The 13,867-nt window shown below is 38.6% G+C and overlaps 2 protein-coding genes across 4 annotated transcripts; one reads left to right on the forward strand and one right to left on the reverse strand.

Moving 5' to 3' along the window:
• The first annotated feature begins 2,597 nt into the window (after positions 1 to 2,597).
• Positions 2,598 to 6,214, forward strand: LOC103973600 (DNAJ protein JJJ1 homolog). 3 transcript variants are annotated; one of them, XM_009388219.3, is made up of 4 exons: positions 2,598 to 4,465; positions 5,525 to 5,583; positions 5,712 to 5,794; positions 5,869 to 6,214. In XM_009388219.3, exons 1-3 carry the CDS (start codon positions 2,822 to 2,824, stop codon positions 5,767 to 5,769), a joined length of 1,761 nt encoding a protein of 586 aa, XP_009386494.2. In that variant the 5' UTR covers positions 2,598 to 2,821; the 3' UTR covers positions 5,770 to 5,794; positions 5,869 to 6,214. The 3 variants fall into 3 exon arrangements, with proteins under 3 accessions (XP_009386494.2, XP_009386493.2, XP_009386492.2); XM_009388218.3 differs by having other exon boundaries at positions 5,878 to 6,214; XM_009388217.3 differs by having other exon boundaries at positions 5,712 to 6,214.
• A 2,025-nt stretch (positions 6,215 to 8,239) lies between these two features.
• LOC103973602 (PLASMODESMATA CALLOSE-BINDING PROTEIN 3) lies at positions 8,240 to 11,137 on the reverse strand. The gene is made up of 4 exons (XM_009388220.3): positions 10,393 to 11,137; positions 9,626 to 9,865; positions 9,499 to 9,532; positions 8,240 to 8,876 (listed from the first exon to the last, which is right to left on the reverse strand). The coding sequence occupies exons 1-4, from the start codon at positions 10,442 to 10,444 to the stop codon at positions 8,579 to 8,581; spliced, it is 624 nt and encodes a 207-aa protein (XP_009386495.2). The 5' UTR covers positions 10,445 to 11,137; the 3' UTR covers positions 8,240 to 8,578.
• Between the last annotated feature and the right edge of the window lie 2,730 nt (positions 11,138 to 13,867).

The following is a 13,867-nucleotide window of genomic DNA, read 5'->3' on the forward strand; positions in this document are numbered from 1 at the left end:
CAATATAATTAGATTGTCAAAAGAGATAATTTTTTATATTAACATGATCGAACCGTTCAAAGATGTGGCTCATAATATCAACACAATCAAACTACATCAAGAGACAATTCCTAACACCAACATGATCAAACTACATGAAGAAGTAGCTCCTGATGTTAACATGATCGAATAGCCTAAAGATCATGGTTGAATCACCCAAAGAGATGGCTTTTGATACTAACATGATCAAACTACCTAATGAGGTAATTCTCGACACCAATATAGGCAAACCGCTTGAAAAAGTAGCTCTCGACAACTATACTGTCAAACCCAAACATAAAACATCCCTCTATAATGACGCAATCAAGTCTAACCATGAAACATCAATCTTTAGTGATATGACCAAACACAAACATAAAACATCTATCAACGACAACATGAAACCTAATCATGAAGAATCCTTCTATAATGATGCAAACAAACCCAACAATATAACATTCCTCGATGAGGACATAGCCAAACCCAATAATGAAGCACCCATTTGCAAAGAAGCGTCCTACAATAATGTGACCAAACTTAGTTATGAAACGTTTGTCGATGATAACACATCCAAACCCCGAAGTATCTTTCTACGATGGAATTATTGAATTAAGCCGATAAGCATCCTTCTCTAATGACACACTCGAACACCGTCATAAAACTTCCCTCGATGATATATGATCAAACCCGACTATAAAGTGCTCAAACCCGACTATAAAGTATCTCTCGATGATGACTCGACTAAACCCCACCATGAAGCATCTTTCTACAATTATATGATCGAAGTCGATCATAAAGCGTTTCTTGATAACGATCGACTAGATTCTACTCTATAATGACATGATTGAACCTAACCATAAAGTGTTCGTTTACGATAATACGACCAAACCTGATAATAAAATGTTCATCTATGATGATGCAATCGAACACAAACATATTTAAAATATTTATTGAGGGCTCAATGCATACTTCAAATGTGAATTACTGTTTGAAAATTAAAAAAAATCATATTTGGCCTGAATGCTGCATTGAAAACATTCAAATGTTGATGCTGATGCTGCCTAAAAGTAGCATTAGCATTTCAATATTTGTAGGATGCTAATTTTATTTTTAAAATTTTTAAAATATCCTATAACATTACATAAAATTATAAGATTGTCAAAATGATTTAGTGATATTTTCTACAAGGTGAAATTTTATTTATTTATTTTAAAATATTATTTTATATAATTATATTTTTATTTAATCTATATTTGGGGTATACAGAAATTTTTATAAGATTACATACATTTATTTATAAAATTAAATATTTAAATAAAAATATATGTATTAAATTTTGAATAAATATTAAAAATATTTGAAGGGTAAATTTGTTCCAAAATATTAATGGACATTTGAAATGCAATTTACTAATCAATAGTTCATCGATGCACATATAAAATGTAGTTTTCATCTATACTTATCAAACATTAAAAGCATTCAATAACTTCACAGTCATTCAAGCGCCAGCATTCTTCAACTTCACAGTTAAAATGTAAATGTATTCGCAAACACGACTTAAAAAGTGTCCTTGTATAATGATGTCATTAAATTTAGTTATAAAGTATCCCTATAGACCAAATCAGTCCAAAAATATATTTCAACAGCAATGGGGTTGAATCGACCCAAGGCATTATTTTGGTGGCATCACAATCAAAGTGACCCAAAATGCTAATTTAATGACAGCACAACTGAATAGTCCTATGGCACTATTTTGATGACAATTTTGTTGAATCGATGTAAAGTGCTATTTCGATGATAGCACGATAGAACAATCCGAAAGGGCTATTTTTGATGATAAAGCAATTGAATCGACCTAAATTATTATTTTGATGATAATGAAGTCAAATCGGCTTAAGATGCTATCTTGACAATGGTGCAATCAAATCAATCAAAAATATTATTCATGACTAAACGGTTAAATTGATAGTCGAACAGAATTAAATTGAAGAATGCTAACATCTCCCACAACATGCTCAACACTTTACCACAATCAATTTAACCCAATATAGTCAATTACTTAAAAGGTTGACTTAACCAACTATTATTCCATGTTTTTCAAGTTTGATACTTTATGATTGGTGCATTTGTCTATGGTAGATCTCAATATAAAAATACACCTAAGGATATTTCATCATCCAATTTTTTCGACACTTAACTATGATCATAAACCAAATCCTTCTGACTCATTATTGATAAGTATTAAAGGGACTTTCTCGGATCATAACCTAATATAATTTTTTTTTTTGCATGATCTTTACATCAAATTTGTGCAAAAAAAAAAAAAAACTTATGACTGCTTGCGAATCCTTTGCATGTGTGATCAAATTTCTCTATAATAATTACTAACTTAGATAAGAGTGAATTTCTTTTTTTAATTCCTGAAATCTTACAGTTATTTTTATTTTATTTTATAATCTTAGTGATAATTTAAAATTTTGGAAGAGATTATAAGGATTGAATACTGCTTAATAATAAATACGGATATGCGCAAATCTTCACTTTTATTAAGATGATCGTTGACGGTGGTAAGAGACCATTACATCCGAACGCGGTGGCACACCGCCTCCTCCAAACCTCGTTTACGGCGGCACGGAGTCCGTAGGCGCGGCGGGTTTAGTTACCGCGATTCGAGTATAAGACGTTTTCATGGTTTCCTATTTTTCCGGTCAAACACGCCTTTCTCTTCATTCCCGCTCGACGCAAACCCTAACCCTAACCCTATCCCTTCACAATCTCGGCCGCAACCCTAATCGAGCCGTCCATGGCTGCGGAGCCGCGGAAGCGGTGCCTCTACGAGGTCCTCGGTGTTCAGCGAGATTGCTCCCAGGAGGAGATCCGCTCCGCTTACAAACGCCTCGCCCTCCAGCTCCATCCCGACAAGGTCGCTGCCTCGGGCACCGTCGACGCAACCTCCGCCACCGCCGCGTTTCAGGAGCTCCTCCACGCCTATGAGGTCCTCTCCGACCCGAAGGAGCGTGCCTGGTACGACTCTCATCGCTCCCAGATCCTATTTTCCGACCCCTCCGCCGCCTCCAAGTCCCACCGGCCCTCCGCCTTCTTTGACCTCGATCTATTCTCTTTCTTCTCCAACTCCGTCTTTTCCGGCTACTCTGACTCCGGCAAGGGCTTCTACAAGGTCTATGGCGACCTCTTCGCTAAGGTCTACGCCCAGGAGATATGGTTTGCAAAGGAATTGGGTTTGGGAGCCGATGCCGTGACTCCTGCTCCCCTTATTGGTAATCTGGAATGTCCGTATACACAAGTTACTGCATTCTACAGTTATTGGCTCGGATTCTGCACGGTGATGGACTTTGGATGGGTAGACGAGTACGATGCTTCAATGGGACCTAACCGGAGGACAAGACGTGCAATGGAGGACGAGAACAAGAAATTAAGGAAGAAGGCAAGGAGAGAATACAATGATACAGTCCGGGGACTTGCAGCATTTGTGAAGAAACGGGATAAGAGGGTGGTTGATATGATGGTAAAGAAGAAATTGGCCGAAGAGAAGCATCGAGCAGAGGAGAAAGCAAGGAAGAAGGAGGAGGAAAGGAAGAAGATGGAGAAGGCAAAGCTATTTGAAGAGCCCGAGTGGACACAGAGTAACGAGCAGGAGGATGACTTCCATGAGTTGGAAGATGATGATGATGATCATAAAAAGAAGGGCAGGGAGGAGTTCTATTGTGTGGTGTGCAATAAGAAGTTTAAGTCAGATAAGCAGTGGAAGAATCATGAGCAGTCAAAGAAGCACAAGGATAAGGTTGCAGAACTGAGGATGGCATTCAAGGAGGAGGATGAAGAGTTTTTAGAAGAGGAGGGTGACGTTGAAGTCCATGTGAGCTTTGATTATGAACCTCCAGAGTCAGAGGACAGCGATGTGGTTGAGGAGCTTTCTGATAAGTTAAGGGAAGATTTAGAATTGCCAGAGACTAATGATGATGCTGAGCATCTAGGGGAGAGGGATGATGAAGCTAGCATTTTGGAAGCAATGGTAGCAGGGCGTAAGAATAAGAAAAATAACTCTTTGAAACAGCATGATTCATCATTGAATGACATTTATCATCCTGATAATGGTGAGCAAAGCAGCATGGACTATGATAGCCAAAGAAGAGGCCGTAGGCATCGAACATCAAGAACAGGGACCAGCGAAGCTGATTCTGAAGTTAAGAAGGAGAGGGATGAAACTAGTAGGGAGGATACTGAGGTTAAAAACCATGAAACAAGCACAGAGTATCACAATGAGGCTTCTTCCTTATTAGTTGAGGAGACAACTGTGATTAATAAAAAGGATCGGCCTACAGGAAAGAATCAGAAGTCCAAAAAACAACAGGTAGATGGCAAAGGTGCAGGAAAGAAAGTTGCACCTGCTGACACAAACAACTTACCAAAAGGAAGGAAACAAAAGGTAAAAAAGTCTTTTATCTTTTTTTTTAACCAACATTTTTTCTTGATTAACCTCAGAAATGATTATAACTTTTACAATAGTGCAGGATTTTAAGTTGTCTTTTGTTGTCCTTGTGATTTAACATAATCAACAACTCGTGTTCCCATTGACTTATATATAGATGGATTAAAGGATCTGAATCAACAGATGAGATGGAGATGGATTCCTGGAAATATCCTCTAGATAAAAGCTGTTTTATCTTTTCTCCTGGGTTATAGAAGTTCTTTTTTTCTGTTAGGAAGCTCTTTATCTAGTTTTTCCTTTTTCTTGTTTTTCTTTGGTGGGTAGGGGGCTTGGAAAACTGATATCTTGATTGATGATTTTACTCACATAGAACACTTACTGAACCCCTTTTTTTTCTGCTCTGAAAGATTTTGTACTTGTTAACTCCTTCATTGATGATAATTTAGAATGATATTGGAATTGGGATATTCTTCCTAGCTCTGTTAGTGGGTGTTACTTTTCACAATTCTGTAAGATTTAATAATTTGGAACAGAGTTGCTGTAGATTGTCAGCTGACAGATCCTTTTCTGTCAGATCTTGAGATCCATTTGTTAGTCAAAGATAAATGTTATGAAAGGACTTGAACATGGATCAGCTTTGTTTTATTGAATGGGAAAATACATAGAGTTCTGTTTATTTACCCAACCATCAAAATGCAAATTTATTCTCAAATGTGCTAAGAGGTTTAGCATTTATAAGGCTTAGACTTGTTCTGGTGATAACTATATGCTCAAAATTATTCTACAATTTTCAGGTACTTATGTTTGACAATTCAAATTCAGTTTGAGGTTAACTTTTGCGATTATTAGTTTTCTTCAGTGAACTGTAAAATTTCTTGAGTTTTTGAAATTGCTTAAACTGTTATCAGCATGGAATATGAGATTCATTGACGGCTTGGAGTGCATTTGGATATTAAGTTTTTAAACATCATGGAGTTTACTAAAGTTGCTCTCTGTAATTTTGTTTGTTAGTTTTAACTCAATAATCATCATAAGCTTGTCAATAATTTTTACCAGGCTAATTCAAAAGCACCGAGTAATGCATGTGAGACATGTGGGGAGACCTTTGAAACAAGGTAACTTTTCACTCTTTTGTAAACCCTTTGTTACATGTTGTGGTCATCACTTGTCACTACTCTTTTCCTGGTCGTTTCATTTCCTGCCATGTTCTTGAGCGTCAAGCCCATTATTGTGGTTATGTCAGGAATAAATTGTTTGCACATTTGGGCGACACTGGCCATGCTTCTCTCAAGTCAAGGTGACTTGTTGGATCAAGCAACTATATTTGTGAGTAATTGATGACAATTTTTTCCAGAGGTTATTGGCCTTGCTTTGCGAGCATAACTTTACTCTGTATGAAGGGCTTGTAGGGATATTTATACAAGCCAATACGAACTGGACCACAATTTTGGGGATTTCAGAAATGTGCAGCGAGATATCTTTTCTTGAGAACTGATAGCTGGATGTTGTTTTTTCAATAAGTGAAATAGAAAAGAAAAAGTGATGGTAAAGTGTGGAAAAACAGAAGGCACTGTCATTCTCAAATTAGAGTTATATTGTTTGTCTAAGCAGTTTAAGTCAATCAAATCGTTATTCATGTTTTATTTTTCCATATTGGATTTTCCGGGGATGTGTGTGTGTGTAAACTCCTCTATGATAAAGATCTTTACCAGTGGCAATCTTTATTTATTTGTTTATTTTATTGCCCGTAAGATGTCTAAATTTGTGTGCCGGATGCTGATACTGTAAGTTACTGGAAAAGTTGTCCTAATTGTAATTGCTAGATATAATGCTGCTGCTCTTCATCGGTGATATGGGAACCCACACATGGCTATGCACTACCTTCCCTGGTTTTTAGATTGGATTTCCATTGGAGGTAAGTGCAGTTGGTTTCTTTGAGATGGCTTTATGCAATATCTAGTCATTGACCAATCGAATATGTTTTGTCCCAAAGTTTGGTGATGTGATGCATTTGAAGACAAGGTCAAAAGAAATCTGTTTGTGGGGTGTACTATTGGCCTTGCTATTTCAGTGAAGGCTTCCAAGTGTAATGTTATGCAGCATTTCTCCTGCTCAAGTTGTTCTATGATCGTTGTTGTTTGAGGCACCAAAATCTGTATTGAGGTTGAGGAAGTACATTTTGACGATCGGGTTAGGAAGTCTGTGCGCTGCTTCCAATTGTAATGTTGTGCAACATTTCTCCTGCTTAAGTTGTTCTATGATCATTATTGTTTGAGGCACTAAAATCTGTATTGAGGTTGAAGAAGTACATTTTGATGATCGGATTAGGAAGTCTATGCGCTACTTCCAATTGTATTGTAATGTTATGCAACATTTCTCCTGCTCAAGTTCTGTGATCATTGTTGTTTGAGGCACCAAAATCTGTATTGAGATTGATGAAGTACATTTTGAGGATCTGATTAGGAAGTCTGTGCGCTATTGTAATGTTATGCAACATTTCTCCGGCTCAAGTTGTTTTAAGGCACCAAAATCTGTATTGAGGTTGAGGAATTACATTTGGGGATCTGATTAGGAAGTCTGTGCCCTACTTGTGTGGAAGGATCTCTGGAAGGGAGAAGGCAAATCAGATGGGGAGGGTTACTTGTGTAGAAGGATCTCTGGAAGGGAGAAGGCAGCTCATATGGGGGAGGAACTGAGTTCAACTTTGTTGTGTCTGAATCAAAATTTCATTAATGTTGTACTCGAATGTTATTCTTTCCAACTGCACAAGAGTTTGTCTTTTTCCAGGTAGTAAAGAGATGAGATCACAAACAAAAGGCTAATATATGGTTACAGATGGTATGCTAAGTACATACCATATAAAATAATTACAGCAAGTTAAAAGGTCTTCGTCATTTGGATGTATTTATTGAATGTCACATTGACCATCTCAGTGTAGATTATTAAGAATGCGGCAGCCAATTCGTATCATGCATAATGGTTGCATGGCTGGTTTGCAATCGTGTGTACCGGTAGTAATATCGATCAAAGCTTGCATTAGTATCAAGTAGTTTGCAATCTTATGTACTGGTAGTATATCAATCAAAGCTCGGACTAGTATCAACAAGGTTTACGATCTTATGTATCGTACTGGTAGTATATCGATCAAAGCTCCGACTATTTGTAATCTTATCTACTAGTAGTATATCCATTAGAATTAGTCAAGACTATTTGTAATATCCATAAGAACTCGGATTAGTATCGTAACGATATGTAGCGAATGTCAATATATTGATATATAGCGAATGTCAATATATTGGCACATATTAAATTTTAAGAACTTAAAAAATCTGAAAACAATAAAAAAAATCCATCGCGAATCCATCATGTATGCGCTATCCTATTTATCAACGTACACTAGCTTTCAGAGCAGCAATTACTATCATTTTTACTATACGGTACCTATCGATGTTACAAATGCTGGCATGTTTAATAACAATCATTATTTCCATCATTTTTGAAAAACAATATATATATATATATATATATATATATATATATATATATATACATATATAAGAATTGCCTGAAAATTACTTGGTTTTGGTAATAATAAAAAATAATTTTGTTTGAATTTTTAATTTTAATTTTAATTTTTTTGTATTTTTCCTTGCCCAATCTGTTTAATTTGGTGATCAGGATCTGGCATTACATACTTTGGTTCGCTTGTGGCATCAGCAACACACGCAGACTTCTTCGTTATCTTGACCAGAAAGAATTGCTCCATGCAGATAGATACAACCCATATAGATTAGACATTAAACTAAAAGGGAGGTATGGCAGCCTCATCAACCCATATAATACAATGAATCATTGCCTCCCTGGATCACTTAAGAGAGAGAGAGAGAGAAGGACAAGTTCCATGAAAAGAAAAAGAGCATAAAAGAGGGAATCAAAGCCCCACTTTTGTTGCCACTAAACAACAAAACACTGGTGGGGGGAACGTCTGTAGATGGATCCCTCGTTGGCCACCTATGTTCATCACATGACTTGTGGACCCTCATCTGCTCATCGATATGCTTTCAATTCCTCGAAAGATGTGATTTCAGACAGCCTACTACAAGTGTGAACTCATAACCTCAACAGGAACAAGGACGAGAGAAAGAGAGTTGATAGGAGTGAGGCCACCTCAGCCCCTCCGACCAAGCCCGCATCACTACCATCAATGCTACTGGTTGTACCAGTGGGGCCCAGTCCTCCCAGCACCCCTCCGGTCCCCGTGGGGGTGGCGCCTGTGGTTGGAGGGCTGAAGGTTGTAGGAGTCGTCGTCGTGGTTGGGGGAGTAGTGCTTGTGCTTGTCGGAGTGCCGATTGCGGGGGTGCCGCTCGTTGGGGTGGTGGTTGTTGGAGTGCCGGAAGTTCCTGCAACACTGACAAAAAACAAACAAAGAATTGGAAGAGAAACAAGGTTTAGATATGAACAAGCAGTAAAATGAAATTAAAGCGAGATAAACAAGAAGAACAACTGGCACGAGCACATAAAAGCATGCAAAAGCAACAACAGCTTTTGCAAAAAAAAGATTCCCCAATGGCTCATGAATGATTGAACGAACCATAGAGGAAGAAAAGAAGCAAAAGGAACATACTGGCTTCATAAAGAAGATTATGACAAAAGCAAGGGGCCGCTTGGCAGATCAAATAGATACATGACATTTTAGATTATGTTCCGTAGCCTCAATCAGACAGGTGGAGGATTTAGATATTTGGGGAAAAAAAACATCAATATATCCTAGTGGTTGATATATGCTCATTTGGAGTGGAAAAGCTAAAGATGGGTAGCAAGGAAAGGAACATAAATAAAAGAAAGAAAGAAAGAAAGGCCGGATCTTTTGACTCATCAGGGGTTGTACAATCACCACAACTTTAAGAACCATCCAAAGCAAAAGGCCTCTTCAAAGAATTCAAAGCTGCTTTAAGAAAACAATGGCTATCATTCAAAGCTGCTTTAAGAAAACAATGGCTATCTTCTGCACAAATCGAAGAAAAATATACCTGGAAGTCGCAGGGTATGTGCAACCATTCCCCCCTGCAAAACCAAAGAGGATGATAGTACGAGTGGCTCAGTGGTAATGTAAATGGAATGTGTCTTGGAATAGGGGGGAGAGGGGACTTTGTTTACCTGGATCTGTTGATGTAAGAGAGGCAGTGCCTGCAAAGTCACAGGCTCCTTGGGCCTGACCCTTCCTCTGGTAATAGCTATTGGCAGCGTAAGAGCAGTGGGCGAGCACTGTGTTGGGGTTGTAGCATGCCCCATTCTGAATGATAGGAGTGCAGTCAGCCCCAGCTCCACAAGCATAGTCCAGTGCCTTTTGCAGAGCAGTGTTGCTCATATCAGATCGGCACACACACCAAGCAGCATCTTCAAAATGGAGCAGAGGTTAACCAAGAAAACAATATTTAACTAGGATCAACCTTAACTATATATATATATATATATATATATATATATATATATATATATATATATATATATAAAATGAGACACAACAAAGAGAAAAAGAGAGAGAGAAAGAAACAGTTGAACAGGCAGAGATTTATTAGTACCCACAATAGTTGATCTCATGTGTTTTGAGTCATTAATCTCTCTCTGCCATCAGATGATGAAAAAAATAGAAACTAGTAAAACATGTCAACCAAATAGGTGCAGGCAGGACGGTTGTCTCTCGAGGACTCGATTCTGAAGAAAGAACCAGAGGAGGTAAGATAGGCAAGGAAGAAGCAGAAACATGCAAGGAAAACAAATTCGACGAGTGCTAAGAAACAAGAGGTGGCTTCACAACCTTAACCACTTAGCTCACATGATCAGGAAATCCTCTGCCTATCTTAAACAACAAAGACAAAGAAAAGGCAGAAGAATTCAATGAGGGGGAGAAGCCTAAAGCTTACCTGAACCACTAGACATGGCGACGGCGAGCACGAGGAGCAGGAAAGTAGCCATTTCTACAGCAGCAGCAGCAGCAGAGAGAGAGAGAGAGAGGATTTGCAGCAACCCAGCGAGCTTATTAGGTTGGCTTGTGAGGGGTGTCAATGGATGAGAACAAGAATCATGCTTGGGTGAGTGCTGCTGCTTACATATTATCAGATGGATTTATTTCTCCGCCCACACAATTGTTTACTGTTAATGCCACCACACTGTGTCTGTGTCCTCCGTCGTCGAGCCTCTTTTTACTTTTGGGTTGTAGCATGTGACCTTGGGAGAATGAACAGTGCTTTTCTGCCATGGGTTGTGCATCAGAATTTGGAACATGCAGCAGCTCCTCCAGACACGTATAACTTATCTTGTTCTGCACTTGTTGTTGAGTCGTCAGTGTGATGTGAGCAACGTGTCAGTTGTGGTTGGCCATCAGAACCCAGAATCCACAGTTGCTCCAGCAATGTATCTTTGTAATCTTCTACTCATAAGTTGGCCAGAGCACTGCATATATCTTTTTGCACAATCATGCAGTTCATGTTAGGATCGGAGCGACACTAAGAGGGGGTGAATTAGTGCAGCGGATTAAAACTTCGATGTTAACAAAATCTTTCGTATGATACGAACGAAACTTGAAAAGTTTAACTTGAAGGCGTATTCTTAAAGTTTCGCAGCAAAGGTAATAAGGAACTAAAGCAGTAAGAAGATTTACAGTAATGTAAATGACAATAATAAAATGTAAACCAGAGATTACGCCGATTTTTAGAGTGGTTCGGTCAAATGACCTACTCCACTTGCGAGGCCCCTCTTCGATGAGGCTCCCACCTTCCACTAGCAAGTCTCTTGAAATGGAAGGGTAAACACCCCTCTTACAACCTTTTACAAGCAGCTCAACCTCTTACAAATTTTCAATAAGAAAGAAGGAGGAGAATTCTCTAGCAAATTGAAAACAAGACTTGCTAAGACTTTCTAAGACTTTTCTCTCAATCAAAATGCTTCTCAAAAGTTGTAACCTCAACTGAGATTTGAGGGGTATTTATAGGCCTCAAGAGGATTCAAATTTTGGGCTCCAAAATTTGAATTCTCTTAGGGTTCCCGGTGCTGGAGGTGCCACCGCCCAGCCAGGCGGTGCCACCGCCCAGCGCTCGGGTGCTGGATGGTGCAACCGCCCAGCCAAGGAGGTATCACCGCCCAGCCAGGCGGTGCCACCGCCTGGCTCTCCAATTCATTTGTTTGGCTTAATTTTAGCTCAAACCAAATCTGACTTTGGGCCCAGTTGGCCCTTAACCAGGATATAGGATTATCTCTTAATCCTAATCCTAATTACATGTGAACTACATAACACAAAAAAAACATCCTAAGCAAGTTTTTTAACCGCGAACGTTGAGTCTTGTTCCGGCGAGCTTTCCGACGAACTTCTTCTGACGGACTCCCTGCAAGCTCCCAATCTTTGTGATGACTTTAACGAGTAGCCGAGCTTTCTCGGTGATCTCCGCGAGCCTTCGACGATTTCTTCGGCGAACTTCCGACACGTTCCCAATTTCTTCTCGGTTGGTTCCGGTAGCATCTCCGATGATTCTTCGGTCTCTTAAACATCCATCGAGCTCGACTCCGGTATCATTGCTTTATATTTTCTGGTTATCGTAGTTAATCCTGCACACTTAACTCAATAATATGGATTAGATCAATTAACCCACCAATTGATTATATCATCAAAATCCGAGATTCAACAGTTCACTCCATCTCCAGCAGTCCAAACCCTATCAGCTTGAGCTTGAGCTTGAGCTCGAGCTTGAGGAGAAATTAGTGTGTTAAGGATATTGTACCCCATTGTTATCAGTCATCTGTTGAGTCACTGGAGCAAACAATTCTTTATGCGAAATCTGCTACTTTGAACAACTTAAGATGAGCCCTTGCAGAGACCTGTTACATTGAAGTGACAGCATAGTTAAAACAAGGTTTGGTTAACTTCAAGATCAAACAGAAGCATGCATTAAATGGAGAAGAGAACTCAACTAGATTACCAAGCTCAGGATATGCTTGTCGATAAGATGTGGCATCTGCACAAGATTATGAAATCATAGGATAAAGAAGTCTCTCTCTCTCTCTCTCTCTCTCTCTCTCTCTCTCTCTCTCTCTCTATATATATATATATATATATATATAGCAGCAATAATGATCATTCATGATTGTTAGAAATCATGATTTAAACTCCCCACTACCTTAAAAAACATGATGGAAAACCCTAATCTTATTTAATCATCACACTAATATACAAAGACCTAACTTGAAAAAAGGAAAACAAGAACACGTCGCCTTGGCTACGTGTAAAACTATTTTACCCCATGTTCATGTTTCAGCATACGGCTTATGCATGAAGATAGGTGGGCATAGACAAAGATTGAGGAACAGGGATGGAGATTTGCAAGAACAAAAAAATAATCAATGATCTACAATCTACAATGAGAGACAGAACATTGACAAGAAGATTTCTGGGCACCGAAACTGCGGTGACATGTCTCTGTGGCAAAGTTGTCTCGGAAGCAACCGAGCCCATAACTCCATCTATCCGACTCCTGCCGTGGAACTTGCCCAAGCAGTTCGCGATGGAAAACTTCTATAACTCCTGGCAATACAGTAGTACGTCCAACATTGAGGTCCTCCCATCCGATCTCAAGTACAATAAGTAGTCAATGACAAAAATATGAGAGCAACAGAGTTATTGTTGCCCCTCTTCTTTCCTGTACAGCAAATAATGCCACTTCTTGAATCATGACTACTACATGGAGATTTACTGGTGGTTCAATTCAAACAATGCAAGGAATTGTTTTGCATTTGTTTATTCTCATGCGTGTTCGTATTCAGATGAAAGTAAATCTCTAATATTAGTCTCCGGTCATCATCTATTATGCAAGCAACAAACCAGAATCTTCTTGCGTTTCTATTTTCAATTCCAAATCTAAGTGTACTTTCACACATCTCCCATGCGGATGATGAAATTATAATCTGGAATACACTACCACTCTCACATATTATAGGAAAGGAGAAATTTTTAGAACTTCAAATAAAAAAAAGAAAGAGAAAACAAATAATAAAATTTAAATTTCTTAAAACGAGGACTAACCAAATCAATCATTTCATCCACCATTTCTGTGTGATCTTTACGTCTGTTTTTTCTAACAAACACTCCAAGGGATATCACATCATTTATCTATCCTTACAGAGCATCTTCAGTCAAACTTCTCTTGACACTCACCTTCCACTTTCTTTGTTCATAGACAATATTTGGCACAACTAATTGAAGGTACTTGTTTAGTTGCTAGGTTCAACGTACAGCTAATCATTTTGGTCAGGTTCAAGTTATAATGCCATAGCCTGTTGAGTCATGGTGGGCCCCAAAAAGCCATTGGGCAAAATAAATTTTGATTAACAATCAAAACTAAATGCAAC

This window comes from Musa acuminata, chromosome BXJ3-1 (genome assembly GCF_036884655.1).
Source record: "Musa acuminata AAA Group cultivar baxijiao chromosome BXJ3-1, Cavendish_Baxijiao_AAA, whole genome shotgun sequence".
In the NCBI taxonomy this organism is placed as follows: domain Eukaryota; kingdom Viridiplantae; phylum Streptophyta; class Magnoliopsida; order Zingiberales; family Musaceae; genus Musa; species Musa acuminata.